General features: G+C 41.4%; 2 protein-coding genes across 3 annotated transcripts; both read left to right on the forward strand.

Moving 5' to 3' along the window:
- The first annotated feature begins 1,088 nt into the window (after nt 1–1,088).
- Nucleotides 1,089–10,647, forward strand: stk3 (serine/threonine kinase 3). 2 transcript variants are annotated; one of them, XR_013962413.1, is made up of 12 exons: nt 1,089–1,248; nt 2,316–2,396; nt 2,935–3,063; nt 3,532–3,646; nt 4,239–4,403; nt 4,537–4,704; nt 5,106–5,243; nt 6,105–6,230; nt 6,824–7,025; nt 7,484–7,677; nt 8,025–8,656; nt 10,017–10,646. XR_013962413.1 is itself a non-coding variant. In XM_080734903.1 (11 exons), exons 1-11 carry the CDS (start codon nt 1,226–1,228, stop codon nt 8,181–8,183), a joined length of 1,500 nt encoding a protein of 499 aa, XP_080591029.1. In that variant the 5' UTR covers nt 1,089–1,225; the 3' UTR covers nt 8,184–10,647. The 2 variants fall into 2 exon arrangements, 1 of the variants encoding a protein (XP_080591029.1); XM_080734903.1 differs by having other exon boundaries at nt 8,025–10,647.
- Nucleotides 10,648–13,140: 2,493 nt separating this feature from the next.
- LOC308292758 (2-iminobutanoate/2-iminopropanoate deaminase-like) lies at nt 13,141–19,247 on the forward strand. Its single transcript, XM_080735173.1, has 6 exons — nt 13,141–13,254; nt 14,024–14,129; nt 14,696–14,750; nt 15,019–15,087; nt 17,858–17,913; nt 18,522–19,247. The coding sequence occupies exons 1-6, from the start codon at nt 13,190–13,192 to the stop codon at nt 18,576–18,578; spliced, it is 408 nt and encodes a 135-aa protein (XP_080591299.1). The 5' UTR covers nt 13,141–13,189; the 3' UTR covers nt 18,579–19,247.
- The last annotated feature ends 5,158 nt before the right edge of the window (nt 19,248–24,405 follow it).

Raw genomic sequence — 24,405 nt, forward strand, 5'->3', positions numbered from 1 at the left:
AAGGTTAGGGTTTGGGTTAGGGTTAGGCATAGTGGTTAACATTGAGGGAACATAGGGCTAAGTATTGACCAGTGGGGCGATCCTCTATAAAAGACATATTTTTTACCTTAGTAATTTTTTCACAGGAGAGATTAGCCTTTAGATGCAACCCATGTAGTTCATTTCGTTTTTTCGTGTTATTACATTGTCACCCACTGACTGTGAAGTTATCGACTTTACTGATATTATGATTTGATCCAAAGAGGATGGATTTGGTTTTACCCAGGTGTATTAGAACGTTTGTTGTCATTGAGCCAGGTTCAGAGCTAAGGGCCTTTTCAACCTGCAATATATCCCTGTCCGAGACAAGGAGAGCAGAGTCATCCGCGAATAGAAACAGGTTGCAGTCACATATGAATATGATATATGACCTACCAATAACATCATAGATAGGACTTGGATACTGCCCGCACAAAGTACAAAACACTGTTCATGGCCTACAAAGCAACCAAAGGTATGGAACCCCCATATCTCCAAATCCTCGTCCAACCCTACAGTATGCATCCGCTCACTCAGATCAGTTAAATTACCCTGGATTAAGAGCGTCTGCTAAATACTTCAATTGTAAATTGGATACAGTCGTTTTATGTAATCTGTAATAAGGGGTGAAATTACTGAAATATAAACTGTATGAAGTAATCGTTTTACACATTGGTTCTCAAAGTGGGGTCCGGGGACCCCAGGGGTCCTTGGGGCAGTTCCAGGGGGTATCCAGTTAAAGTTGCTGACATCACAATCATTTTAACCACTTTATGTATATGGTGGATTTAAAAAATAGTGGATCTACATGAAGCTCACAGTTGGGAACAATTTTTAGATGTTTAAAAGTTTTAAATCTTCTCTTCTGCCCTGGGGTGCCTGGGACAAACCCTTTTTCAGACGAGGCTATATCATGTCCACGGCCAATCACATGATCAATTTGGGGGTCTGTCCTTGAGTCATGAAAAATAACTTCTCTACTGTACTATCTTCACTTCAGTATTTTGTTTAACACTAAAGAGGGCGCTGTGGTGAGACTCCTCCTAAAACGCCAGAAGAAGACAGTGCTGGGTGACTAGTTTTTGACAACAACGACTGGGTGGATGATAATGTGAGCATATTATCAACGTCCTGAAAACTAGCCCCGCGAAGTCTGTCATATTGCAGCGTTATTGAACTCCGGGTTGATTCTTTGAAGAGATAAACCATGGAAAACCCCGCGCCCAAAAGGTGGGTCCTCCTCGTCTGTTTAGAGATCCAAGGCAGCCTGCATGCTAACAGCTATAGCTCACATGCTAACGGTGGGCTGCCAGCAGCAGCAGTCTGGGCTTGTTGTGTTTGCTAACGCTAGTTATCTTAGCTGGCTTTTTCCAAGCGTGATAGTAGTTGGTTAATTCGACTCTTACTTTTTACTTTTGTGTCCTTATAAAAATGTCGAAATCGATAAAAAAAAAAAAAAAAAAAAAAAAATCTATATGATGACAGGATTGATGTGGTTTTATCTGGATTGAAAGTTGAACCACTGAATTACCTAGGTGTCTACGTGTGACCCAGGGACCCCCTAGGAAATAAGGAGGGGGTTCCAGGCAGGGGTCCCGATTTAAATGTTGATCTTCTCAATCAGCATTAGCCTTGGATCACTGTCAGAGATGTATTTGATCGTATGTATTTTGACATAATTACGAAAGTTAAAGTCAGACTCAATCAAATACATCCATGATATATGTATGTCTTTATCCAAGGCTAAACGTTAACCAGTATGTATGCAAATAAATACAACATACTATTACTACTACTACTACAAGAATGGTTACACTGATCAGAGTTTCTGTACCTACTGTGTCTGTGTGGTATATTGTAACGGAATATGGGCCAAATCGGTTATAGGAAATTAAATGAAACTTGTATTGCGCAATTAAATGTTATTAACTTGAGCAGATTTTGTTTTTGAATTGGTAATTTGCTTTTGTGCATTTTATAACTAATATAACTTATAAAAGTATAACTAATATAAAACAGATGGAGTGAATATTGGCTGTATTGTTCTATTTGTTTGTCATTCAATGTTATATGAGATACTTCAATGGTTTCCAGTGGAAATAAGCTTAGTCTTTTCATGGATCTCCTTTTAGTAGACCTTGTACCAGTGAACTGTACCGTCATGGAACTGTACCTTTTCCTATGCAAACTTCTAATAAAGTCTTCAATCAATCAATCAATATTCATGTCTGTAATATCGTGTCTCCCAAGTGCTGTTCCGTTTTAATTTCATACCAATACTTTTTACTCTCTTACAGCAAGCTGAAAAAGCTGAGTGAAGACAGCCTGACCAAACAACCAGAGGAAGTGTTTGATGTTCTGGAGAAGCTAGGTGAAGGGTACGTCTCCATGTACTTTATATTTATTGAAATGTCCCACAGATACTGGCCAACAGACCACTGGTGAAATGATTCAATTGCATGTCCTACTGTCTGACTGGAAATAAGTATTTAACCAGGAAAACATTACTCTTATTCATCTCAAACAACTGGCATTGATTATTACTGGGAAGTTCCAGGGGATCCCCAGCAAATGAGGAACAGTTCCTTTTATTCTTTTCAGCTGTTCAAAAATAGCCCATCTACGAGCTCAGAACATGTTGCAATGAGATGCGTTGGTGTTGGCTTGTAGATCGTCTAATTTCTAATATGTTGACAAATCTTATTATAATGGGGGTTCCTTGCTCAATTGTTTTTTCAAATGGGTGTCCACAGCCAAAAAAACACAATTTGGGGATCCTTGACATGAACATGTTTTTGGGAACCACTGCTATAAAATATTAGGTTTGAAACAAGGTAGGACTTCATTTCTATGAAGTCTTTCTTTGATATCCTGTGTCTTGTTTGTGTACATGTGTGTGTGTGTATGTATATTTAGTTCCTATGGCAGCGTGTTCAAAGCTATCCATAAGGAGTCGGGTCAGGTTGTTGCCATCAAGCAGGTTCCTGTCGAGTCTGACTTGCAGGAGATCATCAAGGAGATTTCCATCATGCAACAGTGTGACAGGTACGTGTACTCCACAATATCCCACGGTGCGGTGTACAAATGGAACAAAATCGACCCTTACACTAAAAGAAAGATTGAATAACATTTCGGAGGGGGGCAATATTCTGACTTATACAAATACACAAATGTTTATATGTTAGATTTGTCTTAATGTTGTTAATAAACACCAGAATAACTGGGTCACCTCACCTCTCTGTGAATAGAAATGTTATGGCATGCTAGTGGACCTCAAATAACTGCTGAAAAACAATCCTAAATATTTGGAAAAGGAACCATCAGCAATCAGCATACATCTGGTTTCACTTGTATTTTGTGGTATATACTGTGGTATTATTTGCCAGCAGTCACAGATAAAGCCACTGGGATGACTTGGCATTTGTGGTGTCTCTCACTTCTCCTATTTTGTCCCTAAAGTGGAAATTGTTCCTGATGCACACTCCATTTTGTTCATTTGTCATTTCTTCCCAGTCCCTATGTGGTGAAGTACTATGGCAGTTACTTTAAGAACACAGACCTGTGGATTGTAATGGAGTACTGTGGGGCTGGCTCTGTCTCTGACATCATAAGACTGCGCAACAAAACGGTAGGTGGAGAAGAACACAACTTCTGTGGTCAATAGAAAAACGTGAAAACACATGGATTTCTACTTAGTTGCCTACAAGTGTCTTGACATGTTGTGAGCTTGTAGAGCTGCTATTTTCGGTGTGCGACACTAAGTATAAATTAACTAGGCTTAAGGAGGCCTACCAATGACTCCCATTCTCAGTGCTGATCAAGAGAGAAAAGCATGAAGTTATGTGTGATAATTAGGCTGACCTAGAATCACATTTCCGCAGTGCAAAATAAGCTGCATGTGTGTGCCAGCCAGGCTGCCAAACTATACCGCCCTGGGATCAAAGGTCCATAATACCCAACAGTCAGGTCGATTTGTAATATCTCTTAACAAATCAGCTCTCGAAACGAATTTCATGGGTCCACTTAGAGTTCATGTCACATAATGTCGGAAACCAGTCGGATCTCGGAAGAATATCACACATTTGTTATTTCGTTGGGGTTTGGGTCTGTCATTTTGACCCGAGAAGAGCATTACTAGTAGTTAAAATTCTTATTTCATCATTCAATTAATGCAGTCTTCATTCATTCATTCATTCTTGTCTCTTTCTCTCTCATCTCAGCTGACAGAGGATGAGATCGCCACCATCCTGAAGTCCACATTGAAGGGTTTGGAGTACCTTCACTTCATGAGGAAGATCCATCGGGATATCAAAGCAGGCAACATCCTTCTCAACACAGAGGGCCACGCCAAATTAGCAGACTTTGGAGTGGCCGGACAATTAACTGTAAGTAACTGTTTAAGCTGTATATGGCTAAAGGATGTATCCATTATCTGCTGACATGTCCTCTTTGAATCATCTTGCTAGTCCTTGCTAAAGGTGTGACATGTAACCACAACCATTTCTCGCTGACTTCAAGGACACGATGGCTAAGAGGAACACTGTGATCGGCACACCGTTCTGGATGGCCCCAGAGGTGATCCAGGAGATCGGTTACAACTGTGTGGCTGACATATGGTCCCTGGGTATCACATCCATAGAGATGGCTGAGGGGAAACCTCCCTACGCCGACATCCACCCCATGAGAGTGAGTCGAACAAAACCGCTGAGGTTCTTTAGTGAATTTCAGCCTTTTTAATTTCAATTTGGATATATGCTACATATTTAGGCCCCCATTTGATATGATTTTTATCTTAAGAACTATCTGTGAACGGCTCAGTGTTGATTTAACTTGAGACTGAGAGTGTAGAAATGGAGCCACGGGTCAGTTTTGTTCCATTTGTACACTATCAGTAGTAGTTACAGACACGTAAGGATCCATTTGGTTCCTAACTATCAATCAATTTAGCTTGGGACCCCCTGGAACCCCCCCACCCCTGGGGATCCCCTGACTCCATGTTGATAAGCAGTGCCCTTTATTAGAAGATCAGATGGTTTTCTTTAGCTTGTTTCCTCACTCTCTGTTTTGTCTGGACTTTGTGCCACCAGGCCATCTTCATGATCCCCACCAACCCTCCTCCAACGTTCAGGAAGCCAGAGCTTTGGACAGATGAGTTCACAGACTTTGTTAAGAAGTGTCTGGTGAAGAACCCGGAGCAAAGAGCAACTGCTACACAGTTACTACAGGTTTGGACTCTTGCGTCTGTACACACACATGAACATACCCTTTCTCTGAACCCCTGAAGCTGAAGTAATGGTCCTGGTCAATTAACATTCCAGCATGACGTGCTGCCGTGAACCACGTAATCTCAATGTTCTTTGTTTGATTCCAGCTGGAGACCTACTATCTCTGTACTATTTAATCTAAATAAAGAAAAAAAAAAGGAATATAGAGCACACATGCTACGTCTAGCTACATAGTAGTACCTACAAAGTACTCTACATAACAAATATCAACACATTATCAATGTGCAAATCAGCATGGAGATTGTTTTCCACATGGGTGTGTGCTGCAATTTGCTGTTTTCCTGATCATGCATGTCAAAACGTTTCTGAACCCACTATTAAGGGCTCTCCATACTTTGACCGAAACCGCCGTTTTCGGTCAAAAGGTCCTTTTCTACCATAAAATTATATCCCTCGGGACTTCTGAAAAGCATTGGACCGAACGAGAGTTCAGAAATTTGCACGTCAGAAAACACAACTCACCGAACGTTTCGGTCGAAGTATGGAGAGGCCTTTAGACTGCAGACCGTCATATTTGTAGACACTCCCGTTGCACACCCATAATTTTTTGGAGTCTGGCTGTCATTCCTTCACAAAGGAACACTTTACTGGGGTTTACGGTTTGGTTTGGGAAAATGGGTTCTCTTCAGTTGTCATCTGTATTACATTGGATGAAATGCTTGGCTCTCTCTGCTGTAATATAACAATTTAGTCAGTCATTTTAGATAGGACCAGTGAAGAGCTTTACAACAAACAACAAGGTGTCTACTACAAGTTTGTAGTAGTATTGTGCGCGTAACAATCATGCCCATGTCTCTCCAGCACCCGTTCATCAGCCAGGCCAAACCAGTGACCATCCTGAGGGACCTGATCACTGAAGCCATGGAGATGAAAGTCAAGAGACAGCTGGAACAGCAGAGGGAGTTGGAAGAGGAAGATGATAACTCTGTAAGTATCAATGAGCTCTAAAACCAAGCTGTCATTGCACCCTCCCCTACGACGGTACATTCAAAATAAGTGTAATGCTTTCTTAAAATTTCCCAATAAATATAATTGCCAAATGAAAAATGACTGTCCATTAGAGATGGGACGATATGAACATTTCATATCACGATTATAGTGACAAAAGAAATCGCGATTTACGATATTATCGCGATAATCAAAATCCATTATCCTGGGGCAGAACATTTGCCAAAAAAACAGCAGATCTACAAGCTCACAACGCGTTGTGTTGCGACGCGTTGTGAGCTTGTAGATCTGCTATTTTTTGGAAAAGACATTTGATAGAGAGTGGAAAAAAGGACTTTATCAAGTACGTATATTATAAGTACCTTTTACCAATTATAGAGTGTTTAAGTGGTACTGGATATGCAGCTCGGCAAATAAAAGGTGAATTGATCCCAGTGCATGACAGAGGACGAGGACGATATCACGATAAATTAAATCTCCACGATACGATTATCGCGCGAGTGTTTTATCACGATAAACGATAATATCGCTTATCGTCCCATCCCTACTGTCCTTGTTCTTGTGTCATCTAGGAGGAGGAGACGGAGGTGGACTCCCACACAATGGTGAAGTCGGGCTCGGAGGGTGCAGGCACCATGAGGGCCACAAACACCATGAGCGATGGGGCCCAGACCATGATTGAACATGGCAGCACCATGCTGGAATCAGACCTGGGGACCATGGTCATCAACAGTGATGAGGAAGAGGATGATGAAGATCAGGGATCCATGAGGAGTGAGCTCTTTATGCTTTTATTTGTTTCTATGTTTTACATTTTATTGATTGACAGTATACTGATCTACTGATACCACTTTTATGCAAAGATCAGGCAACAATTTTTTATGAATAAGAGCCGTCGTTAATGCCCCTGTGCGTGCGTTTACACAGCATGTCGTCATTCTGGAATCAGAGGCTTGATGTAACAAAGACAGCTATTGTCCATAGATTTTAATTTTCAATGATAGCATATACATTTCTTTGACAATTGACTGATGATGTAGCATTTGTAACTTCAAGGTTGTAGTGCTTTAACTTCAAGGTTTTAGAGCATGTGCTCTAGAGTGAGCATTAGTGAGGAGTCTGAGGACCGCTATGTGGAGATTAGACTGAAAAACGACCAAGTGCAGCAGCATCCAGCAATCTGGAAGCCCCCTTACAAATAACATTGTTTTTGTTTTTCATAATTATCACAGGACATGCTACGCCCCAGCAGCCTCTACGTCCATCCTTCATGGATTACTTTGACAAGCAGGACTCTAACAAAGTGGCCCAGCAGCAGGAGAACTACAACCACAACCAGCCTCCAGAGCAGCCCGGGTACCACATCCAGGCCAAGAATGTCTTCCCAGATAACTGGAAGGTCCCTCAGGACGGAGACTTTGACTTTGTGAGTAGCAAGTTACTTTCACATGTTTAGAGCGAAGACACATGCTAAGACACCAAGATTTCTTGCAGTAAAGGAAATGATTCATATTGGTAGAAAATGGCACATCGAGTTGTCTGCAAAGCCAAATGTAGAAGCGGTTAGCACTGCTCACATAAGAATAGAGGTCAAACCCGAGCCAAGGCTTGAAACGCCAATCATTTCAGCACTGGAGTATTCAGGTTCTGTTCTTTCCTTACCCCAACAAGTGAGGCGTGTATTCTTTTCAGCTTTTCATGATTTGGTCTGATATGCCACAGCACATTTCCTCATCTGTGTGTGTGTTTGTACTGTTTGTGCTTGCGTTCCAGTTGAAGAACCTGGATTTCGAGGAGCTACAGTTGCGTCTGACCGCCCTCGATCCCATGATGGAGCGGGAAATCGAGGAGCTGAGGCAGCGCTACACCGCCAAGAGACAGCCCATCCTGGACGCCATGGACGCCAAGAAACGACGGCAACAGAACTTCTAAGAGATCCCCTCCCCTGCCTGTCACCATCCATCTGTCCTCATCCCCCAGGTTTCCTCAGAACCAGCCTCTGGGTGCTAGCGTGATTTATATTCCACTGACTTAGAAGAACCAAGGTGACCACAGTGCTCTCGCTGGAAGCCCTGTGCCGTTCTTCTGACCCACTGCTGAATGACTGCTCCTTAAGTTCTGATCATGAAGGAAGAGAGGAAACGACGGTCTCATGATGAGCTACTGAAGTGTCTTTCGGGGCTTTGTCCACCATTTCCTGCCCCGTTCATCCACAGTAATAGGATCTGTTCCTTTTGTCTAGAGTGCTGCTTACCCCATGCCCAAGAAGACATATTGGTTTGTCTTTGAGCGAACCAAGCCTTTGCCATTATCAGTCAAAGGTTTTAAATGTCTTGCTTTCCTACTTGATTTGCCTTTCATTGAACACATGCTGAACTCAGAGAGACCTTTCCAGATCACTGAAGGTAGGATATTATCCACCATAACACCTAAGACCCGAAACATACTTTATGTAAGTTTATAACACAACAACAGAGGATGTTGTTTAATAAAAATGTGTCACATTAATTGCAACACAAGCGAAGCGCAGTCTCAATCTTTGCAGTGATGGGCAACAAGCGATCTTCTTCGACTTGTGCTCACCTGCTTTATCTTTCAAGCTAGTTAGTTGTCAAATTTAACTCTGTGTGGTTTTACCTTCACAGGGAGTCAGGGAGATAAGAATGCATGTTGTTTTGCATATGTACTACTTACTGAAAGTATGTTTTGGGCTTAAGGCTACATTCCATCTAACATCAACTATAGCAGCTGCCGCATCAGCAGATGGGTTCTACATGAGCATTGTCACTGATCACCTTGTGGTCTTTGTTTCTTTTTGAACACTTTTCCTTATAATGTAAATATAGTATATAACTGACTACGGAAATGGCCGCAACAAAAGCTGTGGAGGTTAATCCATGACCAAAGACAATCATGACGTTGATAAAGTTGAGAATGCCTTAAAAAAAATGAAGCGACAAAAAGCCAGAATAGTTGGATGATGGAATAAGACGAAGCCGAGTTTGAACCCTTTAACACTGATTGAATGATGGGTAAAAAGCAGATCATGTTACGTTTTAACAGCTTGTGGTCCATAAAATGAAAGTTAATCAGCCTGTCTTTTCATTTAGCACATTGTGTTTTGTCATGTATGATGTTCTGAACGGCTTCCTTCATTCAAAGCGTCAGGTTTTAGACACTCTTATCGCCGTGAGCCTCAGCAGCCTGATTCTCTAGTCATCTTAAAGAATACACGTATTGTTTGTCATTAAGAATATATAGCACATTTATTTTATTCCAAACTAAATCACATGCAAATTAATCCCTGCAGGCCTTTTCTTTCAAATTAATTATGCTTCGAATTAAGCCATGACAGTCTTCGCCAAATAAGTATATATTATTAAATCATATGAACAGTTCAGAACTATGACAGACTTTTTCCACTGTTTCTAAAGTTTTTTTTTTTCTTTCTTTGTTTTCTTTTGTTTTCTGTCTATGTCTTTTAAAACTGTAATGTAAATTAATTGTTGGGAATCCATTTTTCTCTTACGTCACACTGGGTGAGCAGTTTAGATGGATCATTGTCCTGTAGAAAATGGGGATATAGCCTATGTAACTGGACCTGTGATGGACGAAGTTTCAGGTCTGACCCTGTAATGTGGAGTGAAAATGTTGCTTGGCATTGGTCAATGTGTAATTTGGTGCAGTCTGTTTAGCCTTGCTTTTAGGACAAACTCTTTTGTTAACAGTTTTAATGTGCCATATCCCATTTCTTCACATTGACAGACGAGAGATCTTTCTTGACTGGTTGGGGAGGGGTTTCCAACCACCACCAGTGTGACCTAGAGCTACAGTACATGACCACCTGGGCTTGGAACGGTTTTGACTCCAAATTGGACTGATAGACGATAATCTGATGCATTCCTACATCAGCAACATGATGATGTATAAACTAATATTTGCTTTGAGGGTTTTAAATGCCTGCTAGCCTGTGTTTCCCAGAGCTTGCCCTCTGGGACCCTAATACAGATGGTTCTCCTGTAGCAGGGATTATTTAATGCTTTAACTAGCTTGTAGATCTGCTATTTTTGAAAAATTGTGAAAATTTGAATTTTGACCTGATTCTATAAGTGTCTTTTGAATCCTTCTAAGATTTTTTTAAAAACCTATGTTACTATGTCAGCAATCTGGCCAGCCATCGTCAAAGAAAAGGTCCTTTTCACTAAACTGGAGCTCAGTTAGTCTGTTCTTTCGAGACTACTATGTCAGTGGTTCTCAAACCTTTTCATGTGAAGGACCCCCAAAATGATATTTATTTGGTCACGGACCCGCATCTCAAAATATTTAGTTCCAGGGACCACCCAGAACCAAAATCTGAGTTACAAACGTTCGCTTTGAAAATACATATATTCAGAGATTTGCACACATTTTCACGACTTTTTCAAAAATAGCAGATCTACAAGCTCGCAGCGCGGCACTCGGTGCCGCGCTGCGAGCTTGTATATCTGCTATTTTTCACTGGTTAAAGCATTCAATAATTCTAGGCCTAAATGGGTTAATGAATTGCCTTTTCAGGCCTAGTCCTTTTAGACAACTAGAACGACGACGGAGACTGCCGTTCAGTGCAATTAAATTGATGGTAGCAAACGGCATCAGGAGAACATTACTGTGGGGCTTTCATCAGTCCAGTCTGAGAGAACAAACTTGCTCTTTAGAAAATGTTATTCCACTATCTGCTGAAAATGGGATATGATGTTTATCATGATTTAAATGTCTTTAGATCTTCTCGATAAGCGATTCTATTTGCAGGGACATTGCATCGTTGATTGACTTTAAGTATGATAGTATTATGATATTAGTTGGATGTATGCCTGAAGTGAAGTGTTATGACCACTTGCTTTATGTTATATACTTATGAATGTCAATATTCAGTTTTGGCCATTATAATATTGGAATGGTAACTAAGCAGCTAGTGGCCTGCCGTGCTAGCAGCATGCCCTTCTATTTTTAGTACAAAGTTAAATGGAAACTTTGCAGATTCTTTTACCTGAATCCTATCTAGAGGTGCAACATTTAATCGTACTAATGGGTTATAAAATAATTGTTTAATTATTTATCAGGCATTTTATAAAGAACTTAATGGTTAGTGAAAATAGATCAACAAGCTCACAAAACAGGTTTGTGCTTGTGAGCTTGTAGATACGCTATTTTCCACAACATCGATTCGTTCGTTGATAAAGAAAATGTAAAAACGCACTTCTCGGTGAATCGAAAAAGTCATCGGCAGAATAATGTATTGTTGCGGTGACTAATCCTGTGGCTAATTATGTGTCAAATTCTGACACCTCACAATATTCACTGCTAGTAATGTAAATGTTAACCCCTCCGCCTCCTTTTGTCTTTGAAGGAACTCCTGCTGAAGGTAAAACATTGGCAAAGTCACCATTTACCAATACGACCAAACTGAACAAAAATGTTTTCAACAGCTAAAGCTGAAATTGTTACATTTTTAATATATTTACTGTAATAAGACGAACCTGCCGTCTTAATGTTTTGTTTTTGTTTTGTTGGCATTTTCATACATTAGCAGATGGGACCAGGTTGACCAATGTTTTCATAGAAATTAAGATCTTAAGCATGAATTTGCCTTGTGTCAAGCATTTAGCTTTTCTCTACATTGTGATCTACAGTGCATTAGCAACTTGTAAAAGTTTCACGTTTATTTATTTAATAACCTTTCTTCTGTTTCTTATCGTGACACTGGTTTTGAATATTTTAGCTAATTTGGCTATTAATATTTTCTTCCCATTGTCAAATATGTGTCTTGATTTATGCTTGTTTTAGACTATGCATGTTTATTATGATTATATTTGCTGTGTCGTGGAATGATAGTGTATTGACTACACAGAATGGAGCAAATTTGGTGGCTGTCTTTTCAGCTGAAGGAAACTATTTGCTCCATACATGAGCCCATAACAAAATGATGAGGTTGAAGATACCATACTCGGTCTCATGATAGACAAAGTTTTTAAATTATGATTTCATGGTTCATTTACTTAATGTTTTTCCCCACTTGACTTACATGTAAAAATTGAGGATGAGGAGTGGAATGTAACCATGTGTTTAAAACTCTAATTTATTATCTTTTGTTTGTTACACTTTAATAAAGGTTTGTAAAAGCTCAAGTAATAAAGGTTGTGTATAGGCTATGAAACGGCGTCAGGTCCCTTTGATCTTATCTTTCTTATCCAAGTCCAACTGTTGGGTTTTGAAGTCTATCTGTGGCTCAGAACTGAAGACATAAATCTGGTATGTAACCCAAAACACCTGTTTTTACCGTAAACAATCTAATATGAACGCAATCATTTTAATTATTTGGCAAATGCTTACTTTTGGCCAAATAGACAGTCATTGCTGAACGACAACTGCTCGACTTTAAAATTGATCTTTATTTAAACTCACTAAATTTCTTCTTCCACAAGAACTGCAAAAGCCAGCGCCACACGCATTGCACTGCAAAACATGCCATGCTCCTCTTGGGAGACAGTACGGTAAGCACTTGAAGTTGAATGCTCCCCATTCAAGGAATCTTGTCCCTTTCATCCACAACCACTTTGGTGACTGCAAGTTGGAAACATCATGTCTACTATTGCTAGAAAGATCATCAACACTACTTCAGCCCCGGCTGCTATTGGACCATACAGGTGAGACGGTTATTATTAATAGCCTCAACTAATGAAGCATATTCATAACTACATGTGAAGTGGCTCTTTCCAAACAGATTGTGCTCATTCTGAATGAATTACTGTAGGGATGACCGACTGACTGGTAACCAATTTGTTCAGAGGCGGGTCAAAGTACCTGCGTGATAAAAGTCTGTTGAAATAGCATTTTTTTCCAGTCAGTCAAAGGGTTTCTGTGGACTTGCGGAGCTTAGAAAATTAAAACGTTCAGGCAAAATGGCAGCAATTCGTCGGCAAATTCCATACACACCAAAAGCCCCGATCAGACAGGGAGTTTACAGGTATAGGGATTTATTTTCTTTTGAATGTTTGCCTCGATTTTCTCTGAGAATTAAGACAGACATGACTATTTAAATGCTCATTTAGAAATGTGTCTATAAGTAAATTATAAACAAATATCAGCTTTAGGCTATACTGTTCAGTAATATAATGTTTTCCTTCGTTAATTCATTCTTGGCACATAGCCTAACCACATGCCTAACTGTATTCATTGTTGGCTACTAGAGCAAACTTAATGAGGGGTGTTACTTGTTCAGCCAATCAGCTGCCAGGCCCTGAATGGAGGCCAGAGATAGTAAAGCTCAGCTGCTGAGCTCACATTTCCAAACAAGGATGGATGTATGGTGGTGGTTGTTGTTGTTGTTGTTGTTGTTGTTATAGCCTACTAGTTTAGTTCCAGACAGAAACTGTGAAAACAGTGGTTTTAAGTTAGTATAATAGGTTTATGTGAGTAATTTTGTTGCTATTTTGATAGAATGTAGTAGGCTATAATGATAGGGGATAATTCAAAGATTTCTCTCTAACTGGCACAGTGGCACCTTCTACACTGAAATAGTTTGTCTTTGTGTGTTTAAATGAAATGCATACAGTGTGTCAAGTAATGTATCTTCATTATAATATGAGGCCCTTTTTAATGTAGGCTAATTGTCATTATGATATAAGGTTCTTAACTTAGTCTCAAGGTGTGTGTGTGTGTGTGTGTGTGTGTGTGTGTGTGTGTGTGTGTGTGTGTGTGTGTGTGTGTGTGTGTGTGTGTGTGCGTGTGTCCAGCCAGGCGGTGGTGGTGGACAGGACCATGTACATCTCAGGTCAGCTGGGTCTGGACACAGCCTCTGGTCAGCTGGTTGCAGGAGGGGTGCAGGCCCAGGCCAAACAGGTGAGAACATTTAGAGAACTGTCATCCCTGCTTGATATACTGCACTTCACTAATTCATGGGTTGCATTTGTAGTCCTAAACCGGCCATATTGAGGACCAACACAGGTGTTCAATTTGTCTGATTGGCATAGAACCAATGTTCTACGTTAATCAAAACACCTGTGTTGGTCCTCAAAATGGCTGGTGTAGGACTACAAATGCAACCCATGAATACCAGTCGTTCTCAAACGTTTACATTTCAAGGACCGCCCGGTTTGATTAGAGGCCACAAACACCCATTTGATACACATTCTCTGGGACCCAGAGACTGTGCAAATACACTCGGAAAGTTACAGAGTCTGTAACTCTGAGTGTACATTACAGAACTATTACGGACTATTATGGACCTATTACAGGTCTGTTTGGTTCCTTTCCACCAGAGGTACCACCATAGTTAAGTTACACCTGGTGGTCAGCACTTAAAAAATGTATCAACAATAGAGCACATTTTATAAGAGGATTTTGTTTTACATTTAATCACCAGATAGACATTTATCTACATTCATCCCCCTATCTCTCTTTTTAAGGCACTCGTCAACATGGGAGAGATCCTGAAGGCGGCAGGATGTGACTATAGCAATGGTGAGATGAGATCTAATTATCATTATCTTATTTCATCTGTCCGATGTTGGATAGATCGCAATATTGTGATATGGCATACGTGTTATACTTTCAAAATAGCTAAAATATCTGATCTACAAGCTCACAATCTTGTAAAATTATTATTTGGCCAAAAATATTGTGGTATTGTATTTTGTCCATATTGCCCAGCTCTATTCATGTCATGAATGCTTGTGCTTGTGAATGTCATGTGCTTTGACTGACATGTCCTAACCGAACATGCTTTCAGTGGTGAAGACCACGGTGCTGCTGGCTGACATGAATGACTTCAACAGCGTCAATGAGACCTATAAGACATGTAAGTCAACCTGCAGATTGTTCTTGTCATCTTATCGTCGTTGTCGGGTGAAAACCTTGTATGTCCAAAACCGTTCGTTTTGCATTTATCGTTTGAAAAATGAACTAAACTAGTGAAAACAGCAGATCTACAAGCACACAACGCCTCGCACCGCGGCTGTTTTCACTACTTTTGTGCGACGGCCTTGTACGATGAAGTAGGGCTTTACTTTGTGAAAGAACGTACACTTTTGAAACTTGGAGATACGAGGTTTCCACCTGACAACAACGTTATGGTCCCTCTGAGCACAGCTCCTCCACCCACCCACCCCACACAATGACTTAGTTCTGTTTACGACAGTTAATCAAATTAATTTAAACAATCATTTGATATCCACAAAACATAACATCCGAAATTGAGTGATTGGCAACAAATGTCACTCACAAACCCAACATCTAGAGTCTAGACCATCCAAAAGTGTGACTCATTTATTATTTTAAAAATCGATTCACATTTTTTTGTGTCGATTCGCTTCTCGATTACTCGATGAATCGTAAATGTAATCGATAGATGAATTGCTAAGAAAATAATTGGTGTTTGCAGCTTTAGTTCTGTTTCCTTATGGAATGGATGGTATTTCCCTTGAAAAAAGTTAATAAAAAACAGCTCCAAAAGTGACCACATGAGGGCGCCCATTGTCCAGACAATACAACAGCACAACATAGTGTGCCTGCCAGCCATAACCTTCACTAACAGGCTGCAAGTCTCACTTTACAAAGACATTGCTATTTTAACCACGCCACCTTGTGCAGCCCACATGCAAATTTGACTGGAAATATTTTCTACCTTAGTTTCATTATTTGCTGTGTCACAGGTGGCAGACACATGTGGGTCAGTGTAGAAGATCAATGACTCACTGCCTTCGGTATCATTCAGGAAGTAAAAGTGATCCCTGATGAGTGCTGTTCTTATCTCATGGCCTAGAGCAGTGTTTTCAACGTGGGGCCTGGGGACACCCAGGGGCCCTTGGATGGGTTCCAGCTAAATGATTGATACCTAGGAACCAAATGGACACTTACAGGGCTGTAACTTATTGAGTGCACAATCGGAACCAGTCCATCTGGTTCCATTTTAGTTAAATTAACACTGCAGACTTTACAGTGTAGATTGGGGTCCCAGAAATAAAATAAAAAACATCAAATTAATCACTGGTCTAGAGGGGAATTTGCCTTGGTTGCTTTTAAAAAGCGTCTTGTGTTGTTCTCCCAAAAATCTCACAACACACTGATAGATGAATTATACTTTGTTGCTGGACAGCGTCGCAGTGTCGCTCATCGAACATAACTGAAAATCCGTTATTTTCACCGAGCGACACCACCAGCGCACGGCGACGTACAACCAACAGGCTTCACCTGGTCTCCCTTGTTTAATCACCTCATCTTCCACTGCATCGTGAAAGACCAAGTGCAGTTCAGTCATCTACTCTTGAATAAACACAGGCCACCATGTACTCTTGAATAAACACAGGCCACCATGTCTTGGCCAGGGCATTTCCTCTTCCTTCACAATGCACAGGTGTAATGGAAGCCGCGGTGCCCAGTGAGTTGTAAGTAGATACCACCGACCAGGCACATAGGTGTAACCCAAGCCTCCATAGCCAACCCCTCTAGCCAGGGGCGTCACAAGGGGGGGAGAAGTGGGACTGAGTTACTAGGACCCAAGGTGGAGGGGCATTCATTATTTTATACTTTAGCTGTTGAAAAATAGCAGATATACAAGCTCACAGGGTGGCACCGAGTGCCAGGCTGTGAGCTTGTAGATCTGCTATTTTAGAAAAGTCGGGGAAATTTGTGCAAATCTTTGAATATATGTATTTTTTAAGCGAACATTTGTAACTCAAATTTTGCTTCTGGGGAGTCCCTGGAACTAAATATTTTGAGATGGGAAAAAAAAAACATAGGATTTAAAATATTCAAAGACTTGGACAAATTCTCAAGATTCTTCAAAAATAGCAGATCTACAAGCTCGCAGCGTGGCTGTGAGCTTGTATATCTGCTATTTGTCAATAGGTAAAGCACAAAATAATGTGTAATAATGCGTTCCCACCCAGTCTAAATGGGTTAAACCCCCTCCCCTATGAAGAACATTCATGGGGGGGGGCCCACAGTGAATCCTTGTACCCAGGGCCCAGAGTTTGGTGTGACACCCCTGTCCATAGCCAACCCCTCTACCTGTGCCTGGCTTCTAACTCCCCACCCAACCACTCCATAACCCCTCAGTGTAAGCAGGGAACTTTCCATGACCCTGGGCCAGGATGGAACACAGGATGGCTCAAATTCAAATGGGTTTTCACTGGCAAGATCAGTGTGGAGATCGGGAACGGCGGTCGTAGCTGAATGGGTAGAGAGAGAGAGGCCGCCGGGGAATCGGAAGGTCGCCGATTCGACCTGTGGCTCGCCCAGTCTACTACACATCGAAGTGTCCCAAAGACACTTAACTATTAACAGCTCTCCCTGTCCACTCATCGAAGCCGTCTGTGCAGCCATCGGCTGGATCAATGTAAAAGCAATTACCCCTCGTCTGTGGACCAGAAAATACTCCACTTTCACTTTCTCTACAGTATTTTTACCAATAGGAATAAAGATGCTGTCATAGTGAAAAGAAAACAATAGATATATATTATTATTAGTGATAACAGCCAATAGGTCTTGGTGTTATCACTAACAGGTGACCACTGCAGACTATAGGATGGACGTCATATCCTTGTAATGTCTTTGTGTTTTTTTTCTAGTTTTCACCAGTAACTTCCCTGCCAGAGCAGCCTATCAGGTCGCTGCTCTCCCAAGAGTAAGTATATATAAAGTGTAATAAAACACTTCAGTATTCATAACTCACTCAGTGAAGGTACTTTCTCATTCCAGCCAAATAATTAGTTTAGGTTGTTGGTGAACCAAAAAAATAAAATAGCCTGTCATGTTTAGTTATGTTAGAAACATCAACAAAATAGTAAAATGATATGATAAGAGGCATAAAGACAGATTTGTAGTGACATGATACAGTTTGCTGTGCATCAGAAGCAGTCTGTATGGTACAGTGTCATTTGCACAAAACCACATTTGTCCCATCGACCGAAATCACACAAATGTGGGAGACGTGTACCACATAGGCTCTGATGCATGACAGCGAGCACCGGGTTCGATTCCTGAACTGGCACTCCGGCTCATTCTCCTGTCAGTCTTCACTGTGGCCTATCAATAAAGACCTCTGCTATGAACACACCTTTAGAACCCGACATTGTAATCTGTATCTATGGGATCATTCTTACACACTTGCTGCTTTCATCTAATCTCTCTGACGGTCTCTCTCTTTCTTTCTCTCTCTCTCTCTCTCTCTCTCTCTCTCTCTCTCTCTCTCTCTCTCTCTCTCTCTCTCTCTCTCTCTCTCTCTCTCTCTAGGGTGGCCTTGTTGAAATAGAAGCAGTAGCCGTACTTGGCCCATTCTCTGATTCCTGACTAGCTGGTCAAGGCATGCACAAGTTGTAGTACAACTTTTAAGTGACCTTGTGGTTCTGCCACAGAAACATTCTACAGTTTCCTGTTTACACACACAATGACCAAACTCTTCTTTGCTGGAAACAAACTGCTTTTATTGGCCACAGTGGCTAGTGGAGTGCAAAGCTTAACCAACCCTACATTCTCATACCACTCCAAGGGATTCAGACAGAGAAAGTCTCCCAAATAGTCACTAAGATTACCTGATATTGCTAATATCAACCACATACTAACTCACAACATGATGATTGTATATCTTCTATTCTATCGTATTAAAGCATTTTGAAAAATGTTTGAAGGTTTACAATAAATTGAAAATGTTTGCCTATAATGACTAATGCCCAAAATAGGGACACCATGTTGAAAGTGGTTAACTATAGGGCTATGTTACTGGGATGGGAGTAGGGGAACCCCACTCGACTATGAATATGGTCAATAATGACCTAATAATGACCAGATATGCCAACGTACAGTATGAACTTCATATTCCTTCTGGGGACAAACCCCACATCTAAAACGAATCAGCCCAAACTCCTAGATACTAGAAAGTTTCATCTACTGCACCAATTCTACAGTGATGTTACTATACAGTACAGTACACATTAAAGTAAAAAGATTTTCTGGACATGATTTTGTACTTCCTTTGCATTTTATGATTACATCTTTGTCAAGATGTCTTGCTTGCCATAGAGAGAAACATTACACAGCAGCAACTAATAACTGAAAGCAGTGAAAGTTAAAAATACAATAGTTTTTCTCACATCTCACAGATGTTCATCTGAAATGGATATTACTGATCTCAATTAAATTCAGTAGAAACAATATGGATTTTGGTTTATGGATTGTATCACAGGAAATACCGAATACTTCACAAAATGTGCAATATATTAACTTTATACAATGATAAAAGGGTAGATTTATATTTCGGTAACATATGATTTCTCAACTGAGTATATCTTCTTTTAGATAAACACACATGCTAAGAATCATAAAGCATCTCTATACAGTAAGCACAAATGTCAACCATAATAAGGGACAGAAGGCACAGTGATGACTGAGGGACCCTGAATGGACATAGTTATCACAGGGTCTGCATCTTGGCAACATGGCAATGTCTTTCTTTCTTTATCTCTCTCTGTCTCTATTGCCTGGTTTACACTTCATCGTACGCTGGTGTCTCACGCCGAAAATAGCCGATGTGCAAGTTCACAAGGCAGCGCGGACGTGACACGTTGTGAGGTTGTAGATCGTCTATTTGCAGCGTGCGCCGCCACCGTACAACGGAGCATACATCAGGCATATCGCTCTCTTCTCTCACTCATACGTACAGTACATTTACACTCGGAAAGACAACATGGGACACTCCTGCAGAATTCATCTGTTGAGCCACCTGCACTAAAGTTCCACTTCGCTCATTGGGTGGGAGCTGAAAAGCACAGAGGGGAACAGAGCAGGGTCAGATTATGGACATGAATATAGAATGATGTGGTTATGTAATGTTGTAACTGCATCTCTGCTCACCTGGTGTCTCTGCTGCCTTGGGCTCTGTTGGGGCTGCTGGGGCTTCTGCTGGGGCTCCTGATTTCCAAGAGAGATTGAAAGGAGAGAAAAACAGAAGGAGAGACGTGCGCATGAATAATAACATGTTGCTGTACCCTGTACTGTATATGAACATGTACCAGTCCCGTCGCTACTGAATTCATAAGCCTGTACTTAAACACTTTGTTTTACAGTATCTATAAATAGACCCTATTCAACGCACGCGCACTAAGCACATTTCTCAGCAACTTCCTGGTGCTGACGTCAGCTTTGAGGGGTAAATTAACACAGAAATTGCTGGACTTAAAGCCAACAAATCATTATTTCGAACGGTAAAGTAAATTGTAACGCTTTGTGCCTTTTACTATCTTGTGTTCTTGATCATGCTAGCCGTATTTTATACATTACTATTAGGAAATTGCATTAAATTTGCGATTTCTGTGTTAACTCTATGGGCTTTTCCCCTTCAACCGTGACGTCAGCACCAGGAAGTTGCGTAACGTGAATTTGGTCAATTGCAGAAACTTGTGTATATATTTATGTCAGTTTGTCTGTCTGTCCCAGTGTTTCGTTCCCGAATTGTGTGGTCCCAGAGTAGGCCGGGGCCCAAAGGGTACCGGCCAAGTATTATATAATCAGATAAGGGAATGGAAAAGTGACTGGTTAGTGATTTGGCAATTTGGCTATGATGGCACAACCTATGTGCCCAGGAAAACAAGACAAGGTCTAACGCTGTGGCTTATGTGGCTAGCCTCCTACTGAACCACATCATAAAAAGAACGCATCTATCAAATTCACTCAAAACATCTCACTGCATTTCTCTGGTTTTAATTTCCAGTTATATGCATTTAAAATGTTAGATTCATACAGGACTACTTCTACCGAGTACCATGCTTAATCCATTGCACACCAGTGTGGCGTGCCAAGAAATAGCCCCTTGTCAACATGTTGTGAGCTTGTAGATCGGCTATTTTCAATGTAACACTGGAGGAGCTGTGATGCTCAGTGCTCACTGCACTTAACATAGAGGCTTTATCCTGTTTCCTCATTGGCTGTGAAACGCAGTCAGGGAGGTTGGCCAGGCCTGACGTATAGTAGCCCAGTGTGTGTTGGCATACTCCAGTTTCTCTCTGCACTCAGATTGCATTTTATTGACACTACGCTGACAAACAACGTGCAGGCAAGAGAGACACTTCCCAGCCCACAGACTTTCCTTGAATCAAACTGTGCAAATTGGTCTTTACCAATAAGAAAAGACCAGTTTGTGAGTTTGATTCAAGCCCATAGTAGACCAGTGGAACTGCAGCATTTGATCGGCTGAGAACCTGTTCAATAAATAAAAAAAAAAACAATAAAGAAATCAATAATCTCTCCAATCGAAACGATAGGATGCCAAGACAAAAATGGGCTGGCATCAGTCTATATAACTTTAGGGCGAGGTCGCGTCATCTGTCTTGGCCATATACAATCTGTATGGATTATGTTAGTGTGGTTCGTTACCCGTCCAGACGGATGTCTATGGACAAGCTGTGATGGTTCTGATTGTGACCTATGGTCGCAAACAAACAATGCTATCTAAATTACATGTATGGTCATCGAGGGTGGGCAAGTGCTACGGTAAGTGCTTTGGGCTAATGTGGAGTCTGAAGAGGTGAGTCTTCAGACTACAGCGGAAGCTATAGGGAGTGAGTCTGCAGTTCTAAATGCAATGGAGAGTTCATTCCACAGTTTTGGGCCCAGGGCGATCAATTACAATTGAAATACAATTTGTATTAAGATTTCATAACCTCCCCCAGTAACAAGCTACGATCAGAACTTCTCATATTTATTGAAACTACTGTATAGTTAGACCTTGAACATGCAGTGAGTCATCACAGTGTTTCTAGGTTTGACTGTGCTGTCCTTGCTAAGCCAATGACCCACAAAGATACTTTGCATTAGACATACAGGAAAATGGGTCAACTTCCTTATTCAATGGCCTGCTAGTCATTTGCATTGCTGAATTGATAGCAGTGTTATGACAGTATCAATCATCCTATGTTAAGCATTTCCCTGTAGATTTAGTATACGGTATGGCGGAGTGGAAGGAAAAGGTGCTTGGTCAGTTGTTGTAAGTTCTTTTGGACTTTAAATGAAATTAAACATAAAATCAGGATGTTATTATATGGGCGTGCTGATAGCAATGTCCCATGATTTGACCTCTGTTCCATTCTCTTCCCTTGCTCTCTGCTGCCTAAAATCCATCTTTAAAAACATCCTTGTCTGAACAATGTTTACCAGGAGCAGCTTCAGCATGTGATGTCTGCAATGTGATCAGACTCTCTGACCACAAGGAAATTTCCCTCCATGTGCTGCCAGAGAACGTTTGTGATCCATTATAAGCAACTTTATCTAAAGTGCTTTACATTCACCCTCACACACCAACTGCAGAGGTAACTATGCAAAGCAGCAACCTGCTTATCAGGAGCAGTTACTGTGTGTCTTGCAGACAGTGTCTTTGACACGAAGCCAGGAGGAGCTGGGGATCGAACTGGGGACCTTCAGGTTCCCAGGCAGCTTCTCTCCTTCCTGAGCCATTGCTGCCAATTATTTGATGTCTTAAAAATGAATATTTTGCACAATGAAATCCAATACATTGTAGCTGTGCTACTGCACAAGTAGTCAATAGTCACACGTTTCCCCAGAGAGATTCCTTAGGGGAAGACTTTGAGGCTGCCCTGTTAATTAACAAACGAAACCCAGCCAGGCATGTTGCCATACTGCGATTTCGAGCTGTTAAGGGGAGCCAAAGCCAAATTTAAAGTTTTATCAATTGGCTACCCTGATGTCACTGTGTAGCAAATGAAGTGACCTGCAAATAAACGTGTACGTGTGCTTACCCAGGTCTGCAATGGTGGACACTGGACACAGTGGACAGTGAAGTAAATTTGAATACTGTGTAGGGCAGGCCTATCTACATTCTTTGAGTATCTGTACTTCCCTTTTTTTATCAAAACCTCCACCGGCTGTCAGTCTGTCAGTCTGTCTGTCTGTCCATCACGTCACACTTTTGCCCTACTCATATCTCCGCCACCCTTGCCCCGATCCATGCCAAACTTTGCACACACACTCCTTGGCTGCCAAACCACAACCTCCACCCTCCATTTCTCACATGGTCCTCTTCTAGCGCCACCATGAGGCCGATTCATGCAAAACACATTTTTGTACACTGCTCCTACAGATTTTGCCCTAAAATCACGCAAAGCGGTATACAGTATCTCTACAGTCATGTCATCAACATGGTTCTGTCCCATTTCCCATATTCCCTCCTGATTGGCTACCATTGCCTTCTAAAGTTTGTATATGCGACGTGACGGTCGCTTATCTCCCGATTAGGGAGTCTTACTGGTATTAAAAAGACAAAGTTTGAGTACTTGAGTGTAGTACTTGAGTGTGAGTACTTGAGTGTACTAACTTTCACTTGTAGTTGAGTTGCATAACCAGTATCTACTAAATATTTTGACTAAATCACTGGTGTTCAGTACTTTGTCCACCACTGCCATTGTGTTCGTTAAAAGCCCTAAACAATGTCGGTGTGTTGGATACTGCCCTGGTTACAGCCTGGGTAATGACACACTGGGCCCTGGGAGGGTCTACTCTAGGGGGAGAAGGAAGGGACATAATTCACCCGGGCACCGGCCGGGGCTGTTCTGTGTTCACTGGGTCACAGAGCAGAAGGTGGAAACACCACTCAGGTTACCGCTGGTCAATGGAGCCATACATAGTTCACCTTCCCTCGCAATGACGCGTCTGTATTGTCATTAGACTCTCTCTCTCTCTCTCTACCATTAGCGTACACAGTCACAGCATGTTTTCAGCAAGGTAGTGAACTTTCATGGCCATACCTTCCAGGTGTTCAACTCACAATGTATAATGATTTAGATATATACACACACGCACATGCACACATACACCACCCCCACACACCAGCACCATATTAGGACATTCTGGGGGAGAGCTAGCTCTGGTCCATACAGTAGCGTTAGTGGAGTGAGTTCTAACGCTATGTTCGTCTACCTCCCAAATCCTTGGCAAATCCGGAAAGACCCGTCGTCTGGTCCGAAAATAACAAAAACTGTTTCGCCCCTCACCAAACCAAAGGTATCAGAAGACAGTTGAAAGCTTACTCTGTAGTGGACGCGGTCTGAGCCCCCCACCACACGATTAAAATACATTTCTAGGGCAAAATTAGCCTGGGCTGGCTTCCAAT

This window comes from Nannobrachium achirus (assembly GCF_963921795.1).
Source record: "Nannobrachium achirus genome assembly, chromosome: 10".
In the NCBI taxonomy this organism is placed as follows: domain Eukaryota; kingdom Metazoa; phylum Chordata; class Actinopteri; order Myctophiformes; family Myctophidae; genus Nannobrachium; species Nannobrachium achirus.